Source organism: Seriola dumerili, unplaced genomic scaffold (genome assembly GCF_002260705.1).
Source record: "Seriola dumerili isolate Sdu_G_001 unplaced genomic scaffold, Sdu_1.0 BDQW01000331.1, whole genome shotgun sequence".
Taxonomy (NCBI): Eukaryota; Metazoa; Chordata; class Actinopteri; order Carangiformes; family Carangidae; genus Seriola; species Seriola dumerili.
The window spans coordinates 6,605,490-6,622,617 of record NW_019174586.1 but is presented as its reverse complement, the minus strand read 5'-3'; the positions used below and the strand labels follow the sequence as shown (position 1 = coordinate 6,622,617).

Genomic DNA, 17,128 nt, shown 5'->3' with positions numbered 1-17,128 from the left:
TAAACCTTTGTGTCAATAGGTTGCAGTCTTATTAAACATGAATCTGTCAAACAGGGCACATGACAATAATTTACCATTAAAAGCTACAAACTGTGGAACTGGATACAAAGGCATTTCCAAGAAAAATATCTCACTATACACAACTTTTTTTCTCAGCTGTGTGAGGTGTAACTGAAGTGTGATGTTGAGCAATTTATAAACACAATGTAATATGTCCACTGAGATCTACTTGCTGTGTGCACAAAAAAATATACTAAAAAGTTTTCTCCTGTTTTCGAGTTCACTATGTCATGGGATAACGTTTGGTATTAGGTCTTTGCCACTAATTTACGTCTTCATGTTCTATGTTTTGTCATATTTCCACAGAAAATGACCTGTGGTGTTTTACAAACCAGAGGTTGAATCAAGGTGCTCGTCTTTCACACTTGCTTTTCACTGCAGGGGAAGGATGTCGCTGTAACATGGGGGATGAAGAGGAATTTGCACCTGGGCCACTTTGAAGCAGGTGGCAGCGAGTGTCAGGTCCGTATAGCTACTGCAAAATGCTTATGAGGGTGTGATTGACAGCTTCCCAACCGGAAGCCTAATTGTTTTTAAAAGGTTGTTGTGGGGACGACCTGGACGGTGAAGGAGAGAGGCGAAGACTCTGTTGGTTGTCTGGTTTATTCTGAAGCTGTGATCAGTGAAGTCAGTGTAAATTTATCCTGCAGCCTCATCGCCTGAATGGAGGGTGTATTTGGACTATTTTACCCAGTGATAAAAAACTGTATTCTGAATCGCTCTACAAAAATGCACCTGAACTGAGAAAAAAAATAAAAAATCCATATATAATTTGTTATTTCCGTGATTGCTTCAAGTATAATTTATGTTTGAGACAGTGCCATTAAAAAACTCAGTTGATCTGAGACTCATTTGACCTGTAAGGCCTTTTTCAGTTTTCAGAGCTTTAGTCCTTGAAATATAGATGAATAACATTCATGCGTTACATAAAAAGGTGACTAAAAATACAGCATTATTCAACATGTAAATATGTGTAAGATGTACAAAATAGACATAAACCGAACTATGGACAGACACACGTATATAATTTATCTTGTTTGATTTGTTGGATTATTACACACAGCCAGATTGATAAATCGTAAGATTATAGGATCTGAAATATTCTGTTCTTGGTTTAGGATACTTTAAAAAATGGTCTTGAAGTTAATGAGTCTGTTGCTGACAATTAGAATATGACTTTCTTTCGAGGCTCACAAACAAAAAGCCCTTGAGTAGTGATCGTGGCATGTGTGGATTTTCTCAATAAAAGAAAAAAAAACAACAAAGAACAGCCTGATTCAGAAGTTGATTTGTAGTCTGTTAAAACCAACTGTATCCTGGAGGGAAAGGGATTTAACGATTTGCTAAGTGGATGTTTTTTTTGCAGTGTAATTTGGTGGTAAACCGTTAACTCCTACAGTATTGTGACATAAGGGCATTTTATGACTCCATTCAGTTTCCTGCAGTTGCGTCTTTTTGTGGTTTCTCTACCACAAAAAAGACGCAAATCCAAACTATTATGTGATAATAAAAAGAAGGAGCTCGGCTGCTCCGTCATATTCAGACCTTTAATTCTGAATAGTCTCCAGTTCATTTAAATCGTGCCAAATGAAGCGCATTTCACATTATTGGTTAACGTTTCAAATAATGTCTATTAAATGTATTTAAAACAATTTGTCTAAAGCAACAGCTGTAGAGTCTCTGCAAATGAAAGAATTACAGCTCGGTACAAAAGTAAAGAGCAAACGACTGAACTGTCCCTGACTCGCGAGGCGGTGAAGATCAGTTTAGGACAGACCTCCTTTACTAAAAAAAAATCATAATATTTACAACAACAAAAAACAAATAGCAAAGAAATAATATGAACTAAAATGGCTTGTTTGGATTTTTGTTGAGTAACGTCAGTCCGGCTATCATCGTCATTATTATTATTAGCCTACAATTCCAGGTTCTCTTTTTTCCCGCACAATAGGTTTCTAAAAACTCCCAAATTACATCTTTCTAACTGAGACTGAAAAAAATATTTCCACATTTTTTGAATGATATGAGAAAATTGGTTAGTCCACTCGTGCGTAAACCTCCTTGTATGTGCGTAATTTGGTTAATATGGTACAAATAAAAATACATACTATTATGGGGAAGTCTCCCCATTCATTTTTTCCTGTGAAAAACCTAAAAATCCTAATTAAGGAATAACATAAGTACCCAACGTTTCCCACGCAATAATCGTAAACTATGAAAAAATAATGGGGAGACACTGGAAGGGGGTTAATGTAAACCGATGGGGGTGTTTGCATTTCAACGATCGCAGGTTGAAAGGAAACACAGCCGCGATATGTCCCTCTATATCAGATATCTTCACATGCAGGTATGAAAGGAAGCCATGTGGGACGGTCCTCTCCTCAGTATCCCTCTCTGTCCTTTAAGCTCCAGAGCAGCCAATGAGGAGCATCATTGCCGCTGGAGATGGACTCGGGTAGCGAATATGCCTGCATCAAAGAGATCAGATTTTAGGACATAGAGGCGCCGTGACTGTTTTTACCATATAGGGTTAAAGAAGATGGGACACTGATCAACCAAAACCGTCAACGTAAAACCGTCAGTGCGTAAAAGCACATTGGCAATACGCAGAGCGGTCAGCTCGGAATGCACAGATTTTCCCATTTGTGTCCCAATGAATAAATCAATAAATGACACCGTCACTTATCTTTCAGTGTCCACGTGTCAGCATCTGTAATCATCTGTAATCATCTGCAACTGTGACTAATAAATCACGAAATCGAGATTTATTGGCCTCATCTTCACGCTGATCTGTCAGTCTAATAACTGTTAGAGACTCAACTACACACCATTTTATCCCTGATGTGCAGTATCACACAGATTGTGTGAGTGTCTCTGAGGGATGTAGGTGTTTTCGCCTATAAGGCCAGAGATGGATGGCTGACTTGCGGCAGCTCCCCACTGACCCCGACTTAACACTCAGGCTGCTACTGGAAACAGAACAACAGCTAATACTCCTCCCGTATAATACTCCATCTCCAGTATTAGGCCTGAAATTATAAAAACAAGCTTAGAGTATTTCCATATTTGAAAAAAGATACTGTTTGCTATCTGCAAACAACCCAAAATGACCCCCTCCTCCTTTTTTTCCTTCTTTGACTTTAATTTAGACGCAGTGACACGGGCCTTCTTAACCCCGGAATACTCCTCTCCATGTGTTGACATGCAGCCCTAAAGGTAGCTGTCAGTTCGCCCTGTCCGGGAATCACAGAGCTATTCATCATTGTTTGGCAGGTGTGTTTGGGAAGAAAGTCATGGTGGCCCACATGACATCTACAACGTCTCATGGTGAAGATGAGGAGAGTGAAATTAAACACACACTTTCAGCAAAAGAGGAAGTTTTCCTATAGTGACACTGTGCAGGAGGAACAGGTTCAAATAGAAAATAATTCAGTGGATAAACTCATTTCTGTTTATTGCCTATGGGCCAATAAAGCTGTAATAGGCGGTTATTCCTGTTTCATCATGTGTGTGCTCTCAAAATACGGAAACGTGTCATGAATCATCTGTGCCAGCGATAAAACGATAGGTCCGTTTCAATTTGTTTTAAAGTGAGGGGACTTTTAATCAGATAAAAATGGCGCAAGATACAGGATTTATTATCGGTTTAAACCTGTAACCACCTAGTTATAGGCTATAATGTCAAGCATAAGTAATAGCCTAAAGGCTTTTATTATAATATATTATAAGTATACTTGATACTAACAGCAATTAATGTGTGTTTTTCCTGGCCAGTCAGCCATTAAGTGGTCAAATAAAAAGTTAATTAGTAAACCAGCACGGTGAAAAATAAGAAAATGTGTTCAATTAGTTCTAATTATTGATAAAATCCGAGTGTTCTATTTGCATTATTGAATTATTCCTTTCTATTTTCCAATATTACACTTCCTAATAAGAACCTTCAAATAAAATTGCATCCAAGTGAAAGTAATGCCTGATATGTTTTAATATTTTTTTTCGATCTAAACAGTCATTTAACACAAATAACACATGTACATTTCATTTGGAAGTTGGTCTGTTTTAGCCTGCTTCCTGCCACACCATCACTCTCAGGCCAAAGCGCCTCTCTTCAGTCTGACACTGTACATGCCCAAACTATAATGCATTTTACATTGAAATAATGTAACGTATATGCTCAAAAGTGCTGAAATATCTTACCTTTACAAACACAGCAAGAGAAAATAAAACACAACCTGTAACAGAGACAGTTATTTGAAAAGTCAATGGAATATGCCTATTTTCCAATCACTGCAGAGGTAGGAAGGCGCATGTAAAATAGAAACCAACATAAGGTGACATGACAGTCTATTTAGGCCTCCGGGTCCCAAAGTGGGGTCGGGAGGGGAGGGGGAGGGGGCTTCAGAGGTCCTTGAGGGGCTCCCGAGCAAAGAGAGGAATACTTTAATGTTATTACTGTGTCAGTCCTCAGGGGTTAACATACTGACATTTTATGAGGAGGTCCAGTCTCCCCGCTCTCCCTCCACAGTTCAGACAGTTGTGATTTTACACCCTCAATCAAGAGAAATGTCTTCTTTACCGGGGTTCATCGGGACAGAATCTTACTAAAAAGAAAGAGTCGTTTTTAAGTATCTGAGGATGTGGTTAAAAAAAAAAAAAAAACATGAAAGGGTCTGAGAACCCCTGGTCTGGCCTGGACAACACGATGAGGCAGTTCAGTCAGAGACGCTGAGCAGATTCCCCTCAGGTCTCCTCCTCTTGTCAGAAAAATAAATGTTTAATTAGTTTGATTTCCTGGGAGCAAAAATAATAAAACAAAAATGAATAAATACAGTCACTGAGCTCTCACTGGTTCCCCGCACATGCAGAGAGTGTCCATGCAGGGAGGCAGTAGGCGTAGGGGTAATAGTAGGACGGCTGCAGGGAGAGCAGCGGGGGCCGCAGGATCTCTCCCGGGCTGTACTGTCTCTGGTCGTCCCGCACCAAAACTTTCACCGCCACCTTCTTAGCCGCCGGGGTCGAGGCCATCAGGTCGGCAGCCATCTGACGGCGTTTCGTCTTGTACCGGCGGTTCTGGAACCAGATCTTGACTTGAGTCTCTGTGAGCTTCAGGGAGGCCGCCAGGTCCGCCCGCTCCGGCCCGGACAGGTACCGCTGGTGGTTGAAGCGGCGCTCCAGCTCGAAAACCTGCGCATGGGAGAAGGCGGCCCTGGAGCGCTTTTTCCGTTGCTTGGGCTGATCCAGACTCTTCTCGTCCAGGATGCTGGAGTCTGGGAGAGGGGGAGACGCAGATGGACCATGCAATTGAATTCCTGTATTTGTTTGTTATTGTGATACAACTGGAAGTGCGTCTGTTGATTAGATGACGATATCTTTAGGATGTGACTCATTTAAACCAAAAGCAACATTGAAAGGAGTGTGCACTCATGCAGGAGGGTGTTTTAAAGTTCTGTTTTATCTCCTTGTTATATATAAACGGCGTTTGATTTTTCTTAGGTCGCTTGATGGTGTTTTCAAATTAAATGTGAAACATGTCTGATCTACCAAGTTTGATTCAGGCCTAAAGATCAGAACTCTTTAAAGATTATTTTGTAAAACTGCTGAATTAACTTTGTGTTTACGATAGTTTCTAGCACTGGTCCAAAGTTCAATCGTACCAATGCAGCATGGATTAACTGACTTCAATAAATGCCTATAAACACTCGTGGTATAGTTTAAGGATGAGCCAGGATATTTACCAATAATCGTGCGTAAAAGTAGGACAGTCTGTGCGTAAAAGTTAGCAGAGAGTTTTGCAAACAGGCCTGATATCCTACAATAACAATCACAGCGCTGGTTATGATTCCACACAAGTGTGTAGCAGTGAAAAAAAAAAAACATCAGTTGCCAATTAAAGGAGTAAGAGACTCTTTAAGACAGACTTTGACTGAGTCGTTATGGTTTGAGTGAGATCAGAGAGCCACACATTATTTTTTGCTTTGTGTACAGTTATATACGAGTCTTTCTGTCCTTACTCACCCGTGGCATTATTGGGCTCACTGTCGCTCTTTGCGTTTTCCGCAGCTGCAGACTCGTGGTCCGTCTCCTCCTGCAGGCTTTCCTCCGGCACATCCGACGCAGGGTCTCCGTCCTTCTCCGACTTGCACACGGCCGGAGTCTTGCTGTCGTTGTCGTCACTGAGTCCCGAGTCCGAGTCGTAGCTTTTCTGGTCCGTCGGCTCACAAGCCTCCCCATCATCTCTCCTCGACCCGCCGTTCATCTCCCCAAATATTTTCCAGCACGCCGTCTTGGAGAAGCACATGTCTAAATCTGGCAAGTGTCGGCTGTCGTCCTTTTTGTTCAGGATGGCTTGGATTGAGAAAGGCATCAGCGAGTTGCCACGAACAGCCATTTTCACAAAAGCAAAAGAAAAAAAAAAAAGTTTGCTCGGTCTTCAAGGTGAATAATTAACCGGACCGGATAGTGTCGTAAATGTCAGTTCATCCACATTTTAGACTACTCCCTCCGTGGAGCTCTGCTGTCGCTGAACTTCTTTCCCTCCAGTGTTGGTTCCTGGTCGCATCCCCGCGGGAGAAGCCGTGGAAAGTTTCTGCTACATCCGCAGGCACGATGCTGCTCCTCCGTATAACTCTGCCATCAGCCCGAGCTCCCTCCAGTCTCTGGCTCTTTTCACCCAACTTTTTTACCATCCTCCCTCACCTGTGACTGACAGGCACTCCTCGTCGTCTCCTATTGGCCCGGAGAGGAGGAAAGCTGTTACACGATTGGCCACTGTAAACAACGTCATGCTGCTTTCAACCGGGTGGGAAAAAGTTAAAGAAAAGTTTGGTCGACGCTTTGAACAGGACGCAAAACTGACATGAAGGTTGCAGCAACAAACATGTGTTAAAGCTGAAACTTCATCCAAAACAGGAGAGGACACTGTATTTCTGCGTGACTTGTGGGAATAAAATTGCTTGTTAATTTTGTTCGAGTAATCTTTAAGGATTTTAAGATTCATTTAGCTGAGGTGCGGAATTTCCACTGGTCGTAATTTTCAAAATTCCTGCAGTCAGAAAAAGCAACGTCCCGTGCGTAAAAGTCAGAGATCACGCGAAAGCAGATTTTAGCAGCAATTACACCAGTCGAAAATAAAAAGAGAAAAGTCGTGTCTCCCATTTTTCTCCGCATCACTCGAATGCAGCATAAGGACAATAAATTTGCAGGGCATGTCATCTTTTTTCAAACTTAACCCTTCATCATCCGAACAGGTCTGTTAGCAGTCCGCTGCGTGACGCGTAACGTGGATGTTTTTTCTTTGGTAGCGTTTAGGGCGCTGAACAACGCGTGTCACATTGTTACCGATTCACTCAGTCTGCGTTTTTATTAAATATCTAAACTCATCGAAGTGCTCATTCCTGTCACTTCCTGGGCAGCCTGCATCATGAGTCGCCATGACCAGGTAGGCCTCAGCTCGTGCGCAAACCAAATTCATGCCTTGGCATTAATATGACAACAAGGAACTGTTGACTTCATAAAGACTTTATCAGTGTTTCATTAAACGAGTAGGCTATATTTGATATAATAGTTAAAGGCTACTTATACATAAATATATATATATGTTTCTGTAGCAGTCAGTTTGTGCAACGTCCCATAAACACTGATGAGTATTTATGAAAAAATAACTGAAATAAGTGACAATGGAAACAACTGAAATTATCGTTCTACAAGCAGAATATTTGACTCGTTAAAAAAAAGTCGATTTTCATACCAGAATAAATTCTCAGACTGGCATTTGTTCATCCTAAAAGTGAAGCTTGTTTGTTTTCTTCCCCTCTGTTCATGCAGCTCAAGACAAATCACGAGCATTTTTAGCAGTTGTATTAAACATGAAGTGTGGCTCTCTCTGCTCTGTCTCTGGCGTTAAGTGGACAAACATCTGTAGCTGCAGATCCGGATCGTGACCTCTGCCGTTTTTCACGTCGCCTGTCCACAAAGCAGAACCTCACAGCTTTTCAGTAACCAGAACTGTCTTAAAATTATATTTTTAACGACACTAACAGTTACATTTCCCGGCCCTTTAAAAAACACACACCCTCACATTATATAATATATCCTGCAGGTTAATACAATTTTCATTTTAGATTGTTGAAATTAGATATTTCTCTGGTTTATTTAACGTCTTTAATTTGCATTAATTAACAAATAAGGGAACTATTAAGCTTAGTTAATTAAAACAGGCTGTTAGTCTGTAGGCTAATAAATTAGGCTATATTAATTAAGTTGACTTGATGACTCTATTGCTGCATCAATAAAAGTATAACTATTGTTTAATAAAATAAGGAATTGAATAATCAACATGGTATATTATTATTGCCCTATTTTTATTGTTAATTATTATTATGATTATTATTATTATATTTTATATTCCAAAAAGCTGATGTGAACAAATGATCTTTCCTTATTTTTGATTTTTAGATCTCCAGAAGCTGAAGCAGTTTGTAGGCCGTCAGAGGGACAGAGGATGAGTGATGACGCTGACTGCAGGTGAGCTGCTGCGAAACGTTTTCGTTTTTAAGTCATTTTTCATTTGCGTCAGTCTTTTGGGTGCTGGTGTATTTATGAACCTGCAGACGCACGCGAAAGTCACGGACGTCGCGGACGTGATGAAACTGTCTTCACTGACCTCCAGATGAAATGAGTTTGGAAAAGATAAAATAAATCTCTCAGGGTTCGTCTGTATTCTTTGCTCGCAGGCGCCTGTTGGATGTCTTTTGGTAAACGCTTGTTTAACAAAAAGGGGATTAAATCACATTTTGCAATGTGCATTTTAAATAAACATCTCTCGATCTTTATTATGAAACGTGCTAAAATAATATTTTGTAGCAGTAAAATGCGCCCACAGCTATGTAGTAAATTATGCCAACCTGAGAATAAAACAGGCTACAAGTCCTGTCAAAATATTCAGCAGGCTGGTTTAGGAGGAGAGTTTATCAGTGCTGCTGTCACCTCGTGCAAACCCTTTGCGTGCATATATTATACCATCTAGTGGCCGCTGAAAATACCTCTTCATCTTGACTTTTTGACATCTCCTGCCTCTGGGGTCAGCTCAGTGAGAAGCGCATTAGACTGTTACTGTATAATAGAGCCTCTGTTTTCCGCCACGACCTTAATTAGATATGAGAATATTTCACTGAAAATAACTTATTTCAAGAGAAATAAGAATTTTAAAAGATTTTTCCTCAAACTTTTTTCAACATCACAGGTCAGTGCTTCAGCTGCATTGCTTCGTTTCGGCTGCAAGAAAATCGACTAACATCTAACTCGGTTCAACTGTGTCGTCCTGCTCCGTGGAATCGAGCCCAATGCTGCTGAATGAAATTATGTGGCATTGTCTCAGGGCTGGATGTGACCTTGAGGATAAAAGTCTGTATCACCACAAGCAATGAAAACACAACTGGAAAAGGGGGAAAAGCACAAACCACTGACACCGTCTGGATATTTTCACACACCCTGCCCTTGTTCTTTTAGAAACTGCTCATTTCACCCAAGGCCAATACACAAGTGGTAAGCTACATCACATAGTTTTTATTGTATAGTAGAACAAGACGTTTTTTTTCCCCCCTCAGTGTCCTTCGTGCAATTTTGTTGGCTTTTCTCCTAAAACCAGCCTAACTGACCCGTACACAGGGCTTTACCCTGGGAAAATGGAAAATAAATAAAAGCGTCTGCCAATTCTCCAACAAAGTGAGCCAGTGTGTGCCTATCAATGTGATGTCAAGCAGAGCTCCACGGGTTACACTGCGTTTTGGTAACCACGCTGCGAGGAAGAGTAATAAGCAGTAAGTAGCTGTAAGTGGCAGGAAATGTAAACAGCAGCACCAACAGCAGCAGCTTCATGGTTTTCATTCAGACAGCTGCAGAAGATGCGCAGCTGCTTTGTTGTGATTCACACTCGGAGGTTTAAGTTGATCATCTGAGCCACTGAAAGTGGATTAATGAAATGTAATAACTCACATATAACACGTCTGGATGAGCAGTGGTGGAAGAAGTATTGAGATAAAAGCAATAACTCAAGTGTAATAATAGGCTACTTAATTACAAGTAGCTAAAAGTCCTGCATTCAAAAATATACGTAAATAAAAGTATTAGCAATAAAATAAAAAAATATATAAAGTTATTTAGAATGTCTCCTCTCAATGTTATATTATTTAATTATTATTATTAATTATTATAATTAACATCTAAGCAGTATTAAAATGTTGTAATTGGTCGGGTGATGCTCATTTTTAACTGCTTCTTAATACAGTTGGGTATATTCATCTGTAATGATGAAAAGGTGCAATAATTGTGGAGTAGAAGTATAAAGCATAAAATGGAAATACTCAAGTAAAGTTTCCTGTTTAAGAACAGTACTTGAGTCAATGTATTTAGTTACTTTACTTTACTGCTGTAACTCAGGCAACAATCACTGAATGAGTTGTAGTGAATATAATTTTATAATGGGACTTAAGTGGCATATTTCAGGTCAGGACAGTGTAGTATAGTATAGTATACAGAAATATAAGATACAAGTAATAAAAGTCAGGCAGGTATGATGGGCTCATAACAGACGATCATGTCGGAGTCACTATGGAATCACTGGAGACCAGTTGTGGATGAGGAACTCAAATAATCATTAATGTAAATGTAGCATCGCCGTACTATAAGAATACTCTATTATAAGTAAAGATCATGCATTCAAAATTATTTGCAAAGTAGTATTAGCAAAGAAATGTACTTAAAGTATTTGAAGTACTCATTGTGTAGAATGTCCTTTGTCTCTATAATATTATTGGGTCATTCTTAAAGAGCTTTACAGTAATGTGTAATTTTGTAAACTGATGATGTCTGTATGTAAAATCTGAATCTGAAAAGTAACTAGAAACTATGGGTGTTAAATAAATAGTAGAGTAAAAGTACAAGAAACATAACATGGAAATATGTAAGTTAACAAGTAGCCTACGAGTACCTCAACATTGGAAATAGTACAATACTTGTCTTAATGTACTTAGTAACACTCCACAACTGAGGGAGACTTTGATGAACAGGAGTGATATAACGTGAGTTGTAGCGTTCTACATACAGTGCATTGTTATTATTATGATGATATTACTGTCATTATTATTATTATTATTATTATTATCAGTTTGAATTTTTTTTTGGTCGTATGTCAGTGTCTGTGTCAAATCATATCTGGCAAAAATATAAACAATGTACGGCATATTAATGGAAAAAGTCATAATGTGTGGAGCAGGAACTATTGATTAAAGGATAGAGAAGGATAAAGGGAAGATATAAACTTGAATTGTCCTTTTCAGCGACATTTTGGAGGATATTTTTATACAGAACGAAGCCTGTGGATTTTGTTCCCCGTCTCTTACACTGAAAAACACATTAGGAAGGGATATCTTAGCCAGTACGAATATATGATTATTTTTGAGTTTACAAAGTGTCACAAAATGGTGAAAAATGCCCTTTTTGTACCTTGAGTCCCAAGTAACACCTTCAGGTTGCTTCTTGTGTCCAACCAACAGCCCAACAGCCAAAGAGATCCTAGTTTACAAAGATATAAAACAAAAAAAGCAGCAAATCCTCACATTTAGGAAGCTGAAGTCAGTCACTTTTGTGCATTTTGTTTGATAAATGACTTTAAATGATTGATCAGTTTAAAACAGTTAATATGTCTTGAGAATATGTAAACAAAAATGAAATGAAAAATGAAAAATCAACATAAAGACATTTTGCTGTTTCTGTCTGTTTATACTCAACATGAAGCTGAAACCGGTTTGCTGTTTCTGAACAGGAGGGCTCCCTCTGCTGGCGACGACGACAACCTGCTCTCTATGAAAAAGATGATATGGAAAGATGAGATGTTCACTACATAATAGCCATGCCGGGAAGAGGTAGGTCTGTATTTGGGCCTCTTTTTCTATCTAGTATGACATGATTCCTTAATAAGCCCAGACTCTTTGTCTGCTCTCCTCCAGTGTAACACCACCTTTCCAGTAAAGAAATAAACTTTAATGGCACATTAAGCTATTACATTTGCCTCCACCCTGCAGCCCCCTGACCCCTCCCCTCCTAGCCCTTTTTTCCTGCCTCTTCTTGTTACTTTAATCTGGTGCTTTAAACAGAAATCTCGCTTGATGCAGCAACATGCCAGTTGCCAGGGCAACGTCTCTGTTTCCCCTCCTCTCCAGGGTGTGTTTATGACAGGTCTTGAATTTTTTTCTTGCGTGCTGGTATGAAGAAGGGAGGCTTCACAGCATGCCATACCCCCCCACCCCACCCCACGCCACCCACCCCCCTCCGGCCCTCTTCCTCCTCCTTATGTGAGAATAGCTGCCAGATTGTGTTCAGGTGGAGCAATACATGAGAGGGCACTGCCAAGAGTCATTTGCAGTAAATGCTCCCAAAACGCCCTCTAGATTTCTCACCAAATATCAGATCCACCATGATAGCAGCCTTAATCAACCTCAGCATTGGAAAGTGGAAGGAAAGGGAAGGGGCGGGGGGGTTACTGCCAACTTTAAGTATGCTTTTAGTCGCCTCAGTTACAACTGAACCCTCTTTCCCAAAGAAAAATTATCCTTGCATGCGATGGAGCACTAAATGGAAGAGCCCTTGGGACAGAATACTTAATACAGTAAATGGAACCAAGAGACGAGCAGAGAGAAGTTCCTCCGTCTCTTGGAAGAAATTCAAAACATCTCAGCAGTGGCTACATTACTGCAGACACAGAAGCAGAAGTGGGTGTGGGGGGGGGGGGTAGCCCACTGTTACAGTCCAATTAATGTGTGTAGATAGTGCAGACGTGATTTATAGTTTATTTTCGGCTTTGCTGTGCTGACAAACGAGCTTCCATCCGCTTCTGGCACGCAACAGATAATGCATCAGCTCAAGCACATCATGAAAGGCTTCTCAGGTCTGAGGGGCCTTTCGCTGCCTTCTCAGGGCTCTGTGACCGGCTCCTTTCTCCTCCGCTCACGCCTAAATAAAGACGTCCTTCAAAGCAGCAGACCCCTTTCACTGGTTTCGTGTCACATGTAAAATACCACTTTTGAACATAGGAGTTGATGTAGTTATGAAAACTTTAAGGACCATTGAGAAATTCTTGAGATATTATGGGGCTTTTCTTTTCAGACAGTGAAGTGGGTGTCACAGACTGCAGCTGCAGCTTCTGGCTCCTGAAGACGAGCTCTGCACTTTGGGTACGTGCAGATAACAGATTTGCCTCTGTGACAGGTGTGTAAGTTTAGAGTAGACAAGCAGGGTTGTAACTAATCATTACTTTTGTTATTACTCTGTTGATTATTTTTTGGGTGAATCGATTAGTCTAAACTTGATCAGTTTTCAAGTTTTCACATTTGAGTAACTGGAACCAGCCAGTGTTTGGCCTTTCTGCTTGATAAATACTTCAAATGATTGATCAGAAAATGTTGTAAATTGATTTTCTGTCAATTGACCAATGGATTAATCAAGTAATCCTTCAGCACTAAAGAAGAATTAGGCTGACATTATATTGTATTCTTTTATGAGACGACAAACGATGTTAGTGCACCTCTCATTCTGTCTTCCCTACACTCAGACCTAAGCCTATTTGCTGAAAACATGAATCTTACAAATGTCTTCACAGTAATTTTTTTTAAAGCCAAAATAATTTCATAAAACAGCGGGGCACAGTAGGGTTTAGCAAATGTTCTGTAAACAGGAGTAAATAGTAAATAGTTAATTTATTGTGGGGCTATTTTCAGTGGCAGGTTACTAGATTTGGTTCTCTAGTGAGTATTTACTGAAGCAGGACAGTGTATTTCGAATAGACTCAAAATACGCCACAGTGCCTAGACACTGTATATGCTCAGTGTAGTAAAGGAACATGTCACTCAGTGATTTAGTGGCAGTTTTTGAACAATGGAGCTCAACGGCAAAGAGGAATAAACTTTATCAGGCTTTGACATGACAAATATAGAATAAATCCAGATTTATCCGTAAAAAGCTCTGAAAACCTATTTTCTTTTTCGATTTTCTCAGCTTCTTGCTGCAAGATACAGTATTAGAGATTTATAAAAGTGATGAGGTGTGAGTTTTTGAGTGTTAAATTTTTAACAATGACAATTTGGGATGAGGAAAGCTGACATTTTGCACGTAGCAGCAGAAGTATAAAATGCCTACACATGATGTATTTTACATGGTAAAGCTAAAAATCACAGTCAAAAAGATTCTTCTTTAAAATTCTGTATCACGCAAGACCAAAGATACAGTATGATGCTTTTATAACTTCACACAATGCCGATATACTGCAGCCAATCAATATGACCTCAATGCGTTAGTAGTGAAAACACATTTTAGGAATTTTTCTGCACTCTGGTGTGTATTTGTTGCAGCTTCAGTTGCCAGGAGTTGATGCAAATCTTGACTCAACTGCAGAACTATTTCAATACTGCAAAAGAATGAAAAAAAAACAAAATCTTTAAGTCTCTAAGCCACCACCCCTCCCTGCTGCCTGTCACTGGTTATTTCTATGACTCTCGTATGAAGCACTTCTGACGTTAAACACCTGTTAACTTTTATGGCTTGAGAGAGGAGTGGCTGAAAGGGAGAGCATTATATTCAGTGCCAGTCGGCCTGGCCAAATCCCCAGTAGAGGAAAGACCACTCCCAGTGCAGAGAGGCAGCAGCAGGAGTGAGTGAGTGAGCCCCCTTATCCCTGCAGCAGCCTGCGAGGATCCCCTCCGCTCAAAACCAACAGTTACCTCTATTCCAGTTGACAGCTGCGTGAAACCACCATCTTTCCGCAGCTCTCTGCTGGATAAACTGCACTGCTACCCACCAGCAGACTAGCTTACAACGAAGAGGAGGAGGTGTGAGGGGGTTTGAGGCACTACATGTCGTTGGTATCTTGTATCACAGTCAAAAACTTCTAGATGCCAGAGCTGAAAAGTTAGAGTGGTGCAGTGCCAGAACCCAAATAACCAGACCTTCCCATTCTGAGGGTTTCTGGAGGTCTTGAAAAGTGTTAAAAAGCTTTGAATTTAGTTTCCTCAAACAAAGGCCTGAGATGGTATCAAAAAGTCTTAAGTATTTTCTGTCGCCTGTTACTGGCAGTTATGTTGCTTACAAATGTTTTTGTATCTGATTGCAGGTTGTTGTGAGATGTCACACGATTAAACTGCATGTGGGATTGTTGCACAAGTGGATTATGTGCTTTTTTGTGGAACTTCATCAGACCTGTAGCAAAAACCGTCAGGACTGCTCCAGTGAAGTCTTAAATTAATGACTGAGTTTTAAGTGGTTTATCCATCTATCCATTTCTGCTGCTTATCTGAGTCCAGGCCGCACTGATTTAAATGACTATATCATTAGGAATTGATGTAACATTATGCTGGGAAGTACTGCAAAAAAATGTGATATAGTCAAATAATTGTAAGCCATCTTGTCCCTACTGGTTTTCCAACATACCTTCATACTTTGGTCGAAATGATTGTGAAACAGGTATGAAATAGGCCTAAATTTATACTTTTTAATTTATACTGGTGAACCTTGTAGAAACGGCTCTGTCCAGTACTCCATGCCTTATTCACTTCATGTTTTTTGGCCATTTTTCCTTCATCAGGATGGTCTGTGTCTGTGTCTGTTTTTCTTACACAGTCTATCAATTAGTCATGTGCTTAAGATTGCATCCATAGGAAGAGACACTACAACTACAAAGAGAAGTTAAAGTTAGACAAAGATGGTTATATTTATTATAACAATTCTATCGCCAGTACAGGTGATGTGTCTATTTAATCCAAATAAGGCGGCCAAATTTTTAAGATGATGTTATTTGTCTTTCTAAGACTGTCTGACACAGCTGATCATTTCAGAGAACTGTGTATCTTTAGAGAGGGGGTTTGGACTTCCACGTCATTGCTATACACTTTATGGCAACACATAAAAAATTGTGGGAAATTGATTCTTATGATTTTGTCAGTGTGTTACAGATATTCATGCCAGAGTCTGGACTTTAATCAAGTATGTTTAGATTTACTTACTTAAGTAAAAATATGAAGTACTTCTACTTTTGTACAAAAATCAACTGGCAACTACTTTGATGATAGTTTGTCATTTTTCATGCAAAAAGACCAAATGATTTCATTGTTCCAGCTTTTCATCTGTGAGAATTTGCTGCTTTTCCTTTTAATTGTTTGAATAATTGTAATTTGTTTTTAATAATTCCATGGTTTGGACCAAATAAAGCATTGTGGGTGTGAATAATTACATACTTACTACTTTCTGAATTTCTAAAAATTAAACAATCAATGAATTAATGAAGGAGATAATCAGCAGAGTAATCCATAAAGAGAATAATCATTAGCAGTAGTCCTATGCACAATAGTTTGAAAAAAAAAAAAGCCTCCTCAACCAACTACAACAGTAAAATCCTGCTTTTACATTAATGCATGAGTAATAGTAAGTGAGTCCTTCTAGGTCTTTTAGGTCTGTGATATCTAATGATACAGTGCTTTTAACATTAGAGGACGTGTTATTTAATACTTAACAGTACATTTCCCTGATTATACTAACATACTTTTAAGTAATTTTCAATGCAGGATTTTGACTTGTGACAGTATTTTTACAGTGTGATACTTCCTCCACCATTGACTTTAATACAATAACCAAGTACAGTTTCTCAGTGCCACATCTGAAACACATCTCTGATAAACCAGGTGGGGTGTTCTGTAGCTTATAGGCTGTGAGATAGACTTGAAGGGAAGTTGTAATGTATACGTCTCTATCTATTAGTAGTAGCTGACACACTATCTAGACAAGTCTGATGAAACAACTTCTCCAGGTCACTGATCAGTAATAAGGTCATTCTGGGTGCAAGGTTAGTCCGAGACCTCAATTACGAGACACAATATATTTTTCCATCTCTTCATGTTAATGTATAATTTGAACTAGTCCGAGTCAAAAAGCTGCCGTATTGAAAACTGGAGATTCATACTTTTGTACATTTTGTATCCACCAGGAGTAAATATTGTATTTTGTAGAATCTATTTCAAAAGGATGA

At 39.5% G+C, this 17,128-nt stretch overlaps 1 protein-coding gene and 1 long non-coding RNA gene across 6 annotated transcripts; one reads left to right on the top strand and one right to left on the bottom strand.

The window, feature by feature from the left end:
• Positions 1–4,902: 4,902 nt before the first annotated feature.
• nkx3-2 (NK3 homeobox 2) lies at positions 4,903–6,460 on the bottom strand. Its single transcript, XM_022760375.1, has 2 exons — positions 6,076–6,460; positions 4,903–5,327 (listed from the first exon to the last, which is right to left on the bottom strand). The coding sequence occupies exons 1-2, from the start codon at positions 6,446–6,448 to the stop codon at positions 4,903–4,905; spliced, it is 798 nt and encodes a 265-aa protein (XP_022616096.1). The 5' UTR covers positions 6,449–6,460.
• An 843-nt stretch (positions 6,461–7,303) lies between these two features.
• LOC111232718 lies at positions 7,304–15,647 on the top strand. 5 transcript variants are annotated; one of them, XR_002665562.1, is made up of 6 exons: positions 7,304–7,498; positions 8,515–8,583; positions 9,302–9,603; positions 11,882–11,981; positions 13,222–13,289; positions 15,221–15,647. It is a non-coding gene; the product is annotated as an uncharacterized LOC111232718 (long non-coding RNA). The 5 variants fall into 5 exon arrangements; XR_002665561.1 differs by having other exon boundaries at positions 11,882–11,985; XR_002665564.1 differs by lacking the exon at positions 9,302–9,603 and having other exon boundaries at positions 11,882–11,985.
• The last annotated feature ends 1,481 nt before the right edge of the window (positions 15,648–17,128 follow it).